This window comes from Staurois parvus, unplaced genomic scaffold, assembly GCF_062004578.1.
Source record: "Staurois parvus isolate SC_StPar_1 unplaced genomic scaffold, SC_StPar_1.0 ptg000439l, whole genome shotgun sequence".
Lineage (NCBI taxonomy): Eukaryota > Metazoa > Chordata > Amphibia > Anura > Ranidae > Staurois > Staurois parvus.
Window position 1 is genome coordinate 2,212,482 of NW_028318235.1, and position 14,663 is coordinate 2,227,144.

Genomic DNA, 14,663 nt, shown 5'->3' on the forward strand with positions numbered 1-14,663 from the left:
CTGATGTGAACCATGCCTCGCAGAAAAGAGCTCTGAGAAGACCTACGATCAAGAATTGTTGACTTGCATGAAGATGGAAAGGGTTACAAAAGTATCTCCAAAAGCCTTGATGTTCAGGTGTTTACGGTAAGACAGACTGTCTACAAATGGAGAAAGTTTAGCACTGTTGCTACTCTCCCTAGGCGTGGTCGTCCTGTAAAAATTACTGCAAGAGGTTTAGAAGAATCCCAGAGTGTCAGCAAAAGACCTACAGAAATCTCTGGCACATGCTAACATTTTAGTTGACACATCTACAATAAGGAAAACATTAAACAAGAATGGAGTACATGTGAGGACACCACGGAGGAAGCCATTGCTGTCCAAAAAGAATATTGCAGCACGTTTGAAGTTTGCAAAAGAGCACCTGGATGTTCCACAGCACTACTGGCAAAATATACTGTGGACAGATGAAACCAAGATTGAGTTGTTTGGGAAGAACACACAACACTATGTGTGGAGAAAAAAAGGCACAGCACACCAACATCAAAACCTCATCCCCACTGTAAAACATGGCGGAGGGAGCATCATGGTTTGGGGCTGCTTTGCTGCCTCAGGGCCTGGACGGATTGTTGTCATTGATGGTAAAATGAATTCCGGAGTTTATCAAGACATTTTGCAGGAAAACGTACGACCATCTGTCCGCCAACTGAAGCTCCGCAGAGGATGGGTGATGCAACAGGACAATGACCCAAAGCATACAAGTAATTCAACAAAACAATGGCTGCAACAGCACAGAATACGCCTTCTGGAGTGGCCCAGTCAGAGTCCTGACTTCAACCCGATTGAAATGCTATGGCATGACCTTAAGAGAGCGATTCACACCAGACATCCCAAGAATATTGCTACAATGAAACAGTGTTGTGAAGAGGAGTGGTCCAAAATTACTCCAGATCGTTGTGCAGGTCTGATATGAAACTACAGGAAACGTTTGGTTGTGGTTAATGCTGCCAAAGGAGGGTCAACCAGTTATTAAGTCCAAAGGTTCACATACTTTTTCCTCCCTGCACTGTGAATGTTTACATGTTATGTGCAATTAAACCATGGCAACATCTGTTTGTGTAGTATTATGTTCAGCAGACTGTGTTCTTCTATTGTTGTAACTTAGATGACGTTCAGAGCACATTTTATGCCCAATTCATGCAAAACTCCACATAATCCCAAGGGGTTCACATACTTTTTCTTGCAACTGTATATGTGTGTGTATATATATATACATACATATATACACACATATATATATATACACACACACACACACACACACACACACACATATACATACACACATATATATATATATATATACATACAGTGGGGATCAAAAGTTTGGGCACCCCAGCTAACAATTTGTATTAATGTGCATAAAGAAGCCAAGGAAAGATGGAAAAATCTCCAAAAGGCATCAAATTACAGATTAGACATTCTTATAATATGTCAACAAAAGTTAGATTTTATTTCCATCATTTACACTTTCAAAATAACAGAAAACAAAAGTTGGGCACCCTGCAGAATTTATAGCATGCACTGCCCCCTTTGCCAAGCTGAGACCTGCCAGTGTCATGGATTGTTCTCAATCATCGTCTGGGAAGACCAGGGGATGTCAATCTCAAAGGTTTTAAATGCCCAGACTCATCTGACCTTGCCCCAACAATCAGCACCATGGGTTCTTCTAAGCAGTTGTCTAGAAAACTGAAACTGAAAATAGTTGACGCTCACAAAGTTGGAGAAGGCTATAAGAAGATAGCAAAGCGTTTTCAGATGTCAATATCCTCTGTTCGGAATGTAATTAAGAAATGGCAGTCATCAGGAACAGTGGAAGTTAAAGCAAGATCTGGAAGACCAAGAAAAATATCAGACAGAACAGCTCGCAGGATTGTGAGAAAAACAATTCAAAACCCACGTTTGACTGCACGATCCCTCCAGAAAGATCTGGCAGACACTGGAGTTGTGGTACACTATTCCACTATAAAGAGATACTTGCACAAATATGGTCTTCATGGAAGAGTCATCAGAAGAAAACCTCTTCTACGTCCTCACAACAAAAATCATTGTTTGAACTTTGCAAATGAACATATAGACAAGGCTGATGCATTTTGGAAACAAGTTCTGTGGACCGCTGAGGTTAAAATTGAACTTTTTGGCCGGAATGAGCAAAGGTACGTTTGGAGAAGAAGGGGCACAGAATTGAACGAAAAGAACCTCTGTCCAACTGTTAAGCATGGGGTTGGATCAATCATGCTTTGGGGTTGTGTTGCAGCCAGTGGCACAGGGAACATCTCACAAGTAGAAGGAAAAATGGATTCAATAAAATTTCAGCAAATTTTTGGATGGTAACTTGATGCCATCTGTGAAAAAGCTAAAGTTAAAGAGAGGATGGCTTCTACAAATGGATAATGATCCTAAACACACCTCGAAATCCACGGGGGATTACATCAAGAGGCGTAAACTGAAGGTTTTGCCATGGCCTTCACAATCTCCTGACCTCAACATAATTGAAAATCTATGGATAGACCTTAAATGAGCAGTGCGTGACAGACAGCCCAGAAATCTCAAAGAACTGGAAGACTTTTGTAAGGAAGAATGGGCAAAGATACCTCAAACAAGAATTGAAAGACTCTTGGCTGGCTACAAAAAGCATTTACAAGCTGTGATACTTGCCAAAGGGGGCAGTACAAGATATTAACTCTGCAGGGTGCCCAAACTTTTGCAGACGCCATTTTTTTGTTTTCTGTTATTTTGAAAGTGTAAATGATGGAAATAAAATCTAACTTTTGTTGACATATTATAAGAATGTCTAATCTGTAATTTAATGCCTTTTGGAGATTTTTCCATCTTTCCTTGGCTTCTTTATGCACATTAATACAAATTTTTAGCTGGGGTGCCCAAACTTTCGATCCCCACTGTATATATATATATATATATATATATATATATATATATATACACACACATATATACACACACACATATACGCGTGTGTGTGTGCGTGTGTGCGTGCGTGGACAGAACATGTCCTCCAAGACTCTGTCCTCAGACCCCTTCTCTTCTCCATCTACACCTCCTCCCTTGGCAAACCGATACACTCCCACAGCTTCAACTATCACCTCTATGCCGATGACACACAAATTTACCTCTCCACCCCTCACCTCACCCCCTCACTGTCCGCCCGCATTGCCCACCTCCTAAGCAACATAGACTGGATGTCGCTCCATTTCCTCGAGTTATTCAATGTTTAATGACAGGAAACATTCTAAAAGTGTATAAATTTAATAGGGACTGTACATATTTTTCCCTCATAATATTAACTATTAAACCCTCAGTTTTTAGTTTACCAGACTGACACAATAAAATATTTGCATGGTAAAGTATTTTTTAAAAGTTTACCCCATCATTTGCAGTTTACAGCTTTCAATGCTGCTAGTAGCCTCTGCTCTCCCTGAACTTCTGATCTTCACAAGAAAAATGCTTAATGCAGTCTGGTGTCAGTATGTTAACTTGCAGAATGGAGGGGACAGGGAAGGGAGGAGCATGGAAGTACCTTGCTACCCTAGGCTACAAGGTTGTGTATTCCAAATGCTGTGAGAGAAAAAGCCACCCAGAAACAGGAAACATGGGGCAGCAGTAATGGCACCAATGTAAACTAGAATGTAGGCAAGGATTAAAAGATAAAGATGCTGCATACTCAGTAAGTGAATGATATAGATGCTAACAGTTGGGTGGACTGTAGCCATAGCCATTTAAAGAGGATGAGCATGATATAATCCATGAAGATGTATTTGGAATTTCCTTTCTACAGGCTGGCTCATAACCACAGGGCCATAAACAAATTTAAATTCAGGCACTCCACGCTGAACTGGCAGAATTTTGATCAGTCATTGCCCAGCTATAGACCCTTAGCTCAACTGATTTGAAGATTAACCATTCAGTACTAATCTGTATTACCCCTTCATTATTGCAAGGTCATTTTTCAATTTTCAGCACTGTTGACTGAAAACCATGTGGTCTTGCAACAAAGTACCCAATATTATATAATTTATTTTGACACAGATAGTGTTTTCTTTTGATATTAGTTGCTGTTTATTGATTGATAAAAATTAAAAAAAAAATGTTTCTTACTTTCTGTTCTACATGTCAAGATAGTATAGACACCCCCAAAATGATCCCTTTTTGGAAAGCAGGTACCCCAAGATAATCTTATTTACTTTACCATTTTAGGAAAAGCAGAAAATGTTTGGTATTAAAGGGGGTAAAACATGGAGCTTAGTAATGTGTACTACCTACATTACCTGTATGAGTAATACACAGAGGGAGAAGGAGGTGAGATGTGCAAGATAAGGGAGACAAAAGGGTTAATATATAAATCACAGCAGAAAAACAAGAGATGTGTAGGTGAGAAGGGGGAGTGAAAGGATTAAAAATCTGCTGGCCACATTAACAATATTCATTCATTAGTTCCTACTCTGTCCCCTTACTCCATTGTAAAAGGAAAAGAAGGGCTTGCAGATTTAAATAATACACAATATACATAACATGATTACTGTGATTGGTCATTATGCAGTACAGAGCTGCTTAAATTGGCTCTGTACATAGTGTCTGTAAACAAAGCCAAAGGAGAATGGCTCAGTTCAGACACTTGCAGCCTGAAGGCTATTTCTGGAGTTACTTTTAATAAAGAAAAAATGTCCATGAAGTAGATATCCACAACTCCACCATTTTTTTTTCACAATACAGCAGAAGTAAGGTGGTTAACAGTTACCTGCAGGAAATACAAGGCAACACTATTGTTAACCAACACAGGTTTTTGGGTGTTTTCATTTCAAAACAAACTGGTAAATATGTAAGGTCATATACCTGTGGATATAAACATGACACTTTAATTGTCACTGTTATAGCATTATAAAAGTATATAAAATATGATACTGAAAATAAGTAGAGGGGACACAGTAAAGCCAGCCATAGATGGAGCGATTTTCTTTCCTGCAACCATGGGTTAGGGAGCAATCCCCACCAGGAGAACACAGCGATTACTGCCAGTGGCTATAATAGCCGCTAGCAACAAACACTTGTGAAATCGAACAGGCTGGTTGTACCCAAGCTGATTGATCAACCAACTTGGGTACATTCAGCCTGCCTATACATAGTTAGATACAAACAGTCTATGGCCAGCTTAACAGTACATGCATGACTACAAATTAACAGTAGAAGGCAATCACTTACTTGAACTTCGGTTACTTGATGTTTTGACTGTTTTTTCTCCACGAAAAGAGGATGAGGCTGTCAGAGAAACAATACAGTGGGGTTTTTAAAGAAACAGAACAGGACAACTAATCACATTTTTTTTATAACCAGAACTTCTGCACAAAAATGAAAATTCTCATTAGCAGAATATAAATAGGTGTGAAAACAATCTCCATACTAACTTTTTTCAAGGCTCGTTTATCCATGGCAACTAAAATTATTGGGAAAGAATAGGATTGTGACTTTGACTTAAGGATGACATTTATTTCTTAAAGTAAAGCATAGGTCACATGATTTTTAGTCTATATGCAGCTACCTTCAGGTGATTGGATACCAAGAGAAAAAAAAAACGAAGCTGCAGGGAAATCCCCTTTGTAACTCTACCCACTTCTAACTAGCCCCAGTTTGAAGCAAGCAATTAGATCATAAAGTACCAATGACTGGTGTCCTGTACATTCCTCCTAGAAATGGATTTTACTGGTAAGTCAAAAGTCCGGTTTTCTTAGACAGTTGAGGACACATGATATTTAGTTTTTAACTATGGGACATACAAAAGACATGCCACTGAGGGGTGGGCAGCACAGCAAACACCAACAGGCCCATGTAACAAATGGATCAAAAAAGGCTTAACAATCTGAGAGCAGCTTATAGGATCTTACGCCTGAAGCTGGCATCAAAGGAAGAAGAGTCTGGAAGAACCTAAATGTAATCAAAAGACCAGGTGGTAACTTGCAAATGGGAGGAACAGATTCCGGACGCTGAAAATCCCTTCCAACACTAGCAGATCTGGCAGAGTGCACCTTAACAGGAAAGAGGAAAAACCCTACATCAGGGGTATCCAAATGTTCTAAACAAGGGGCCAGGGACATTTTCTTCAGGCATTGAGGGGGGGGGTGGAGAATTGTGGCCAGAGTGAGTAGAAAATATGTCCTAGTGTGGGAGAAAACACTATCATTGGTATCGGGAATAGTGCCCCATTGCTGGTGTCCGTGAGATGAATAGTTCTTTGTATCTTTGGGGTCAGAGGGAGGAATTTTTCCTTGTATCATGGTGTAAGAGACTGTAATTATGGCCAATTGTTGGTATCAGTGAGAGGAATAGTATCCCATTGTTGGTGTTAGTTGGATGGAATTGTGAATTAAATAATGCCTCACCTTTGCGGTCAGTGACAGTAATTATGCCCCATTTTTGGTGTCAGTGGAATAGGTTCTCTGTAACGTTGGTGTCAGTCGCAGTAATTATGTACCCCAAAATAGCACCCCATTGTTGTCAGTGGATGGAAGAGTGAATGTAATAATGCCCCATGATGATGTCTCATTGTTGGATGTCAGTGGGAGGAATAGTTCCTGGTATTGTTGATGCCAGTGGCAGTAATTATGGCCAATTGTTTGTGTCATTGAGAGGAATAGTTCCTCGTATAAGTGGGAGAAATAGTGCCCCAAAGACTGGATAAAGGCAAGCAAAGGGCCACATCTGGCCCTTGGGCCACAGTTTGGAGATGTCAAGGTCCTACCTTTTCCCAGAGGTTGTGCTGCTTCATGTGCTGGCATCCATCTTGGGTTTCTGCAGAGCATTGTGGGAGTCTTTTATGCCTTCAGGCCTCTGAGGTACATATAAGCCTGTGATCCGCACATGCCCTTTGCACTTGTGTCTTGGTGTTGCTCTGTTCATACTCTCGTGACTCTCCTGGAATCTGACTCGGCTTGTGACTAGACCATTCTCTGTGTTTTCCTTTGATCTGACCTTCAGTTGCTGAACCCGGCCCGTGACCTGTGATTCTTGTCCACTGTTCTGTACCGTTTTGTCCCATTGTTGTCGACCCGGCCTGCCTGACTACGCTATTTTCATTCCTACCAGCTACATGCCATTGGCGGCGGCCATTACCGCAGCTGGGGTGTCTAGGGGGCCGCGACCTGGTTCCTGGCTGCGTCAAGTCCATCCCCACCATCAGGGGCCCTGGTGAAGGGCAGCCTGGGACTTAGACTCCGCGCCCTGAGGGACTTCGGTCTGTGGGTGGTGGTTATCGTCAGTCAGTGCGTTACTCTGCCACTAGGCCTGCCTGTCCGTTCCACAGCCCCTGCCCTGACATTACACAAGTGCCATGAATCCTGACGGTGCAGGTATGCCTTCGCTTCCAATGTTGGTCGCCAGACTTGATCAACAGGATTTCCTGTTGGATCAGTTCGCTCAGGCGTTGCAAACTCTGCTTGCATGCACCGCGCACCTTTTTCCTGGTGCTATTAGGCCAGTTGTCACTCCGGTGGTTGCTCCCGCTGCTGCTCCGCTTGTTGCGCCTACCGCCGCGGGTGCCGCAGCAGCCCAGAGGTATGACTGGTTCAGCCCCTCTTCCACAGCGCTTTGGGGGTGAGCCGAGTCAGTGTCGTGGGTTCCTCAACCAGGTGGGGATCTATTTCGAATTAATACCCCACGCTTTTCCGACTGAGAGGTCAAAGGTGGGTTTCCTAATATCGCTACTCTCAGACAAGGCCTTGGCCAGGGCAAATCACTTATGGGAGAGGAATGACCCGGTGATTCATGAAATTTCCGGTTTTGTCGACGCCTTCCGTAGGGTATTCGACGTACCGGCTCGCTCCGCCTTGGCTGCCAAGCTGCTCATGTCTATGCATCAGGGTTCACGGACCGTTGCCAAGTACGCCATAGAGTTTCGTACCCTGGCGGCAGAAGTGGGTTGGAACAATGAGGCTCTGGTGGCTGCGTTTTCTCAGGGTCTTTCTGATGCATTGAAGGACGAGATTGCAGCCAAGAAACTGCCTGTGGAGCTGGAAGTACTCATTTCCTTCCTGATCCTGATTGACACCAGGCTCAGGGAGAGGCCTTCACTCAAGGAACGCCTGCGGAGGCCTCCCAATCGACTGGCACCTGTGTTTTCTGTCCCACCCGTTCCTCCCTCTCCTCCCACGCCTCCTGCAGGCTTGAGTTACCCCATTGGTTCTCAAGGCGATAGATGTCAGGCCCCTGCAACCACCGCAGGTTACCCACAAGACTATGCCAGTTGAAGTAGCTATTGGGGCTGTTCACAGGGAGTTCGCCTGTTTTCAAGTAATTTTTTCCCCGCACTATTCGGTGGTTTTGGGGTATCCCTGGCTCCAGAGGCACAATCCAACCTTTAATTGGCGAACGACCGAGATTCTCTCGTGGTCTCCACAGTGTGGGGCCGGGTGCATCCATGGGCCGGTTAAGGTGTTGTGTGTGTGTCCCGGAGGCACATTCATAAGTCTACTTCCCCAGCAGGAGCGGGCTTTTTCTTCGTAAAGAAGAAGGGTGGTGAATTGAGGCCTTGCATTGATTATAGGGGTCTCAATCGAATCACCATTAAGAATGCCTACCCAATTCCATTGATTACTGAGTTGTTCGACCGCCTTAAGGGAGCAACAGGTCTTTACCAAACTCGACCTTAGGGCGGCGTACAACCTCGTATGGATCAAACAGGGGGATGAGTGGAAGACCGCGTTTAACACCAGAACCGGCCACTATGAATACCTGGTGATGCCCTTCGGGTTGTGTAACATGCCCGCGGTTTTTCAGGAATTCATAAATTATGTCCTTCGGGACTTGTTGCAGCAGTGCGTGGTGGTTTACTTGGATGACATCCTGGTTTACTCTGCCTCCATGGAGTCCCATATCCAGGATGTCAAGCGGGTGCTACGATTACGCGAGAACAAACTTTTTTGTAAGCTCGAGAAGTGCGAATTCCATCGATCCCAAGTTGCCTTTTTGGGCTACATTATTTCTGCGGAGGGATTCTCCATGGACCCTCAGAAGGTTGCGGCGGTTCTGCAGTGGCCTCGTCCCAATGGTCTTTGGCCCATTCAGCGCTTTTTGGGTTTCGCCAACTATCAGAAGTTCATCAGAAACTTCTCCACGCTGGCAAAGTCTCTCTCAGACCTAACCAAGAAGGGCAGTAATCCTCACGAGTGGCCATCCGAGGCCATCGTAGCTTTCGAGGCTCTGAAATCCGCCTTCGCTTCGGCTCCGATACCGTCTCATCCCAATACTGGATTGCCCCTCATCCTCGAGGTTGATGCATCCGAAACAGGAGTAGGCGCTCTCCTGTCTCAACGACGGTCGCCGGATGGACCCCTACTTCCCTGTGGGTTCTACTCCAGGAAGCTTTCCTCTGCAGAGTGCAACTACCAGATTGGAGATAGGGAGTTGTTGGCCATCATTCTGGCTCTCAAGGAATAGAGGCACCTGCTCGAGGGCTCCGCGGTTCCGGTCCTCATTCTTACCGATCACAAGAACGGACTTATCTTTCAGAGGCCAAGAGATTGACACCCCGTCAGGCCAGGTGGGCCTTGTTTTTGTCACGTTTCAACTATGTGGTCTCCTATTTGCCTGGCTCCAAGAATGTCAGGGCTGACGCATTATCGCGGCAATACTCTGAGTTGTCCAGGGAGGACTCTGAGCCAACCTCGGTCATACCTCCGGATCAGATCCTGGCTGCCATTCGCACCAGTCTGACTTCTCCCCTTGGGGAGCAGATTTTGGTGGCTCAAACTAACGCTCCTCCCGAGAGACCGGAGGGTAGATGTTTCGTACCCGAGGGGTTGCGCACCTCCCTGCTGCGTACCTACCATAACTCCAAAACTGCCGGGCATCCGGGGAGGAACCAGTTGTCTTGGGTCGTCTCTCGTTTATTCTGGTGGCCAACTCTCCGTGCCGACATCGCCTCTTATGTAGCGGCATGTTTGATCTCTGCCCAGAAAAAATCTCCACGGCATCTTCCATTGGGTCTTCTGCAACCCATTCCCAATGGGGAGCATCCTTGGTCACACCTGGGCATGGACTTTATTGTAGACCTCCCTGTGTCTTGGGGTCATACGGTCATTCTCATGGTCGTCGATCGTTTTTCCAAAATGTGCCATTGCATTCCACTCAAGAAATTACCAACAGCACAAGAACTGGCCACGGTTGTTTCCAGGGAGATTTTTCGACTGCATGGGTTGCCCAAGGTGATTGTCTCGGACCGCGGGAGTCAGTTCGTGTCCAGGTTCTGGCACGCCTTCTGCTCCCAGTTGGACATTAGGCTCTCCTTCTCTTCAGCCTACCACCCGCAGTCCAATGGGGCTGCGGAGCGTTCCAACCAGGCCTTGGAACAATTCCTTTGTTGTTATATCTCGGACCATCAAGACGATTGGGCCGATCTCCTGCCTTGGGCAGAGTTTGCCAGGAACTCGGCTGTCAACTCCTCCTCCGGGATGTCTCCCTTCACGGCCAACTATGGGTTCCAACCTGCGGTATTACCTGAGAGGTTCTCACCACATGACATTCCGGCTGTGGAGAACCATCTTGCTGTCCTGCGTTCTTCTAGGGGGCAGATCCAGAAGTCCTTGAGGGACTCGGCACAGCGCCAGAAGTTCCAGGCTGATCGCAGATGGCTGCCCGCTCCTTCATACCAGGTCGGCGATTGGGTGTAGGTATCTACTCGCAACCTCAATCTGCGGGTGCCCGCACCTAAACTAGCCCCCTGTTTTGTTGGTCCTTTTCGCATTCTCCGCAAGGTGAATCCGGTGGCCTATGCTCTTGCCCTTCCTCCTGGGATGCGGATCTCCAATGTCTTCCATGTATCCCTGTTGAAGCCTCTGGTCTGCAATCGCTTCACTGCCTCTCTGCCTTGGCCCCGTCCCATCCGGGTTGACGGTCATGAGGAGTATGAGGTGAGCCGGATCCTAGACTCTCGATTGGTGCGCGGTCGGGTGCAGTTCCTGGTTCATTGGCGCGGTTATGGTCCCGAGGAGCGTTCCTGGGTTCCTTCCGCAGATGTTCATGCCCCTGCCCTCCTCCGCGCTTTTCATGCCCGCTTTCCTCAGAAGTCTTTTGTTGAGCCGCGGAGGGGGAGGGGCCCTTGAGGAGGAGGTACTGTCAAGGTCCTACCTTTTCCCAGAGGTTGTGCTGCTTCATGTGCTGGCGCCCATCTTGGGTATCTGCAGAGCATGGTGGGAGTCATTTATGCCTTCAGGCCTCTGAGGTGGCTGATTACATATAAGCCTGTGATCCGCACATGCCCTTTGCACTTGTGTCTTTGTGTTGCTACAGCTCTGTTCATACTCTCGTGACTCTCCTGGAATCTGACTCGGCTTGTAACTAGACCATTCTCTGTGTTTTTCTTTGATCTGACCTTCCGTTGCTGAACCCGGCCCGTGACCTGTTATTCTTGTCCACTGTTCTGTACCGTTTTGTCCCGTTGTTGTTGACCCGGCCCGCCTGACTACGCTATTTTCATTCCTACCAGCTACATGCCATTGGCGGCGGCCATTACCGCAGCTGGGGTGTCTCGAGGGTCACGACCTGGTTCCTGGCTGTGTCAATCCCATCCCCACCATCAGGGGCCCTGGTGAAGGGCAGCCTGGGACTTAGACTCCGCGCCATGAGGGACTTCGGACTGTGGGTGGTGGTTGTCGTCTAGTCAGTGCGTTACCCTGCCACTAGGCCTGCCTGTCCGTTCCACAGCCCCTGCCCTGACAGGAGACCAATGCACAATATTTTATTTTAATGATGACTTGCGCATTCCACCTAGCAATGGTAGAGTGAGAAGCAGGAACCCTTGGAAAGCACAGAAAGAATGTGAATTTTTTACTTTTTGAGATATAAATGAAAAAACAAACAATATTTTCTAACTTCTGTAAAAAATATCTAATAAACTCAAATTTCATCATAAATGTATGCCAAATGTATTCTGCTACATGTCTATAGTAAAAAAAATCCCAATAAGTGTATAATAATTGGTTTGTAAGTTATAGCGTCTACAAACGCTGTAAAGATACTGCAATTTAAGCAGCTTTTACTTTCTGACTGCCTATCACATTTCTTGAGGTGCTAAAATGCCAGGGCAGTACAAACACCCCCCAAATGGCCCCTTTTTGGAAAGCAGACACCCCAAACTATTTGCTGAGAGATGTTGAGTCAATGGAAGATTTTTTTTTTTTTTTACCACAAGTTTTTGGAAAATAAAAAAAAAAACAACAATTTTGTCAAATACAAAGTTGTCACTTACATGATATATGATATATTGCCCACACGCCATGGGTATATGTGGAATTACACCCCAAAATATATTCTTCTACGTCTCCTGAGTATGGCGATACCACGTGTGAGACTTTTGCCGCTGTTTATATCCGGCGAAACCAAATTGATCAAATGCTCGTAGCTTCCGGTTTCTTAAACTATAGAAATTAGAGCCGGTCTCGAATCATCTCTATATGGTCAGCTGGCGGAAATGCCGGCTGCATTTTCAGAGTTCCCCGATGGGGTGGAACAGCTGTGGAGGGTAATGGGAGGGGGTGTCCCCTCCCACTGCTTGAAAAAGTAATTCAGCAGCTACCTGCTTTTACATGAAATCCGACCACCAGCAGAAAAAAACTACTACTGAAAAAAATACTAGGATGATGGTATAACCACTCAAGTACCAATATATCATTGGTCCTTGTTGGACATATATGTATATATTTTTTATGCAGCCAGTGGGCTGAAAAAAGAGAAGAAATATCTGCTAGAAAAAGTGTGTGGTAAGCCCACCATTAGAATATATTGCCCTGCATCCACCCACTTCTAATGTTGGGCACGCATGAAATGTTATTTTTTTTTGTTCAGCCCATGGGCTGAATAAAAAACATATATATACAACTTGATTCTTCCATTATATCTATATAGTGCTCTCGCGCTCAGAATGTCAATCTCTATAGACAGCCGCCAACACCCTACCACATACCACAATGGAAAATTGTTAAATATAATAATTTGGTGCTGCGCTAATAATAATATATCCCTTAAATCAAAAATTCATAAACAGAAGACTTCACAAAAAGAGCATATAAATTTCAAAATATATAGAATAGAAAGCACATGAAAAATCCAAAGTCAGAAATAACAGTGGAACCCCCAAAATAATGAATCTAGGGTGTACCCTAAGTACACCATAAATAGGTGATTTATAAGTGACAATCCTTATTATCCATAAATAGTGCCAACATAAATGGTGATAAAATAGAATCCCACCACTACAGTGCTTTAGCACAAAAATATTCGTGATGTAAAAATATAACTAGAGGTATATTGCGTGCCAAACTGGTATTGGCTAAAGATCTAACAGAAAAGAACACTTATAGTGCACATCAGTGAAATAAAAGGAAACTTTAGAAAAGTGGTTAATAGTGAAAAACCACAAAGCTAATTTGCTGCAATATAGTTGCTAATAAAATCATCACAATTCAACAGATATGAAACTGATAAAGATAAAAGTGAACCATATAACAGTGACCTCCTAATTGGGGATAAAGTGGAAAATTAGTGGTTAGGTGACACTAATAAAATACTGTATATGGTGAAACATTTATAAGCCACACAGCCTATAAACATAAAAAGAAAAACAAAATAAACTATTTATACGTGACCCCAAAATGCGGGGACAAGTAGTGAGATAAGTGACATACACGTGAATCCGTGACACATAAAATGATAGGTCAAAAAATTCCAGAATCATACATAAATAAAACATCCAACATATAAAGTGAATCTCATCCAGAAATAAATGTATCACCTAAACTAAAAAGTCCAAAACCACCTAAATGGTGGAGGTGTTCTAAAGTCCTTAATGGATGTATGTCTATGAAAGGTTATACATAGGGAATCCAACAATGGTTGAAATACCCACTGTGTAAATATGTACCCTAGACTGTGCCATGCTGTACCCTATAGTGTACTCTACTAGTGCGTGGTAGTGGTGGAAGCAGTCCTTGAGCCAGAGACTAGGATGGCCAAGACAAGAGGGACAAAAAAAAAAAAAAAAAAGCGGGTCTCATGTCTAATTCCATGTCTGCTACAGACATCTTTTTTTGGAGTGACTTTTGGGTTGGGGTACCAGGAATGGCACTAGGAAAATGCCTCTCATGCAGACGGCTAACTGCATCTGGGTTAAGGATTTGGGCATCACCTTCTGGATACAAAAGAGCTGTGATGATCACTTCATGAAATTTTAGGAAAGATCCCCTTTGTCCATATTGTATATTTGAAATAAATATACAGACACTTTTTTGTACCACCACCTGGCTTTATGGGAAAATAAGTACAGCTTCATCATCTGGTCATTGAAGTCCACCCCTCCCATGTTAAGGTTATAGTTGTGAACACAGAAGGGCTTCTCAATAACAACAGCTGCTATACAAATTTGGACTGTCATGGCAGCGTGAATGGAAGACAGGACGAAAACATCCAATTTGTCCTTCCACTTCACTGCGAGCAATTCATCATTTCTCAAGCAGGCTTTCTCCCCCTTTCTAAGTCGGGTATTTACAAGCCGTTGGGGGAAGCCCTGGCGATTAGGTCTCACGGTGCCACATGAGCCAATGCCAAGATTGTACAAATGTCTC

At 44.4% G+C, this 14,663-nt stretch overlaps 1 protein-coding gene across 2 annotated transcripts in view; it reads right to left on the reverse strand.

Annotated features, from left to right (window-relative positions):
• Positions 1 to 14,663, reverse strand: part of SH3GL1 (SH3 domain containing GRB2 like 1, endophilin A2) — a 230,479-nt gene that overhangs the window by 21,355 nt on the left and 194,461 nt on the right. For both annotated transcript variants that reach the window (XM_089687871.1, XM_089687872.1), the window contains one exon: positions 5,257 to 5,313. In XM_089687871.1, coding sequence (XP_089543997.1) covers positions 5,257 to 5,313 — 57 coding nt within the window. The remainder of the gene's footprint in view (positions 1 to 5,256; positions 5,314 to 14,663) is intronic.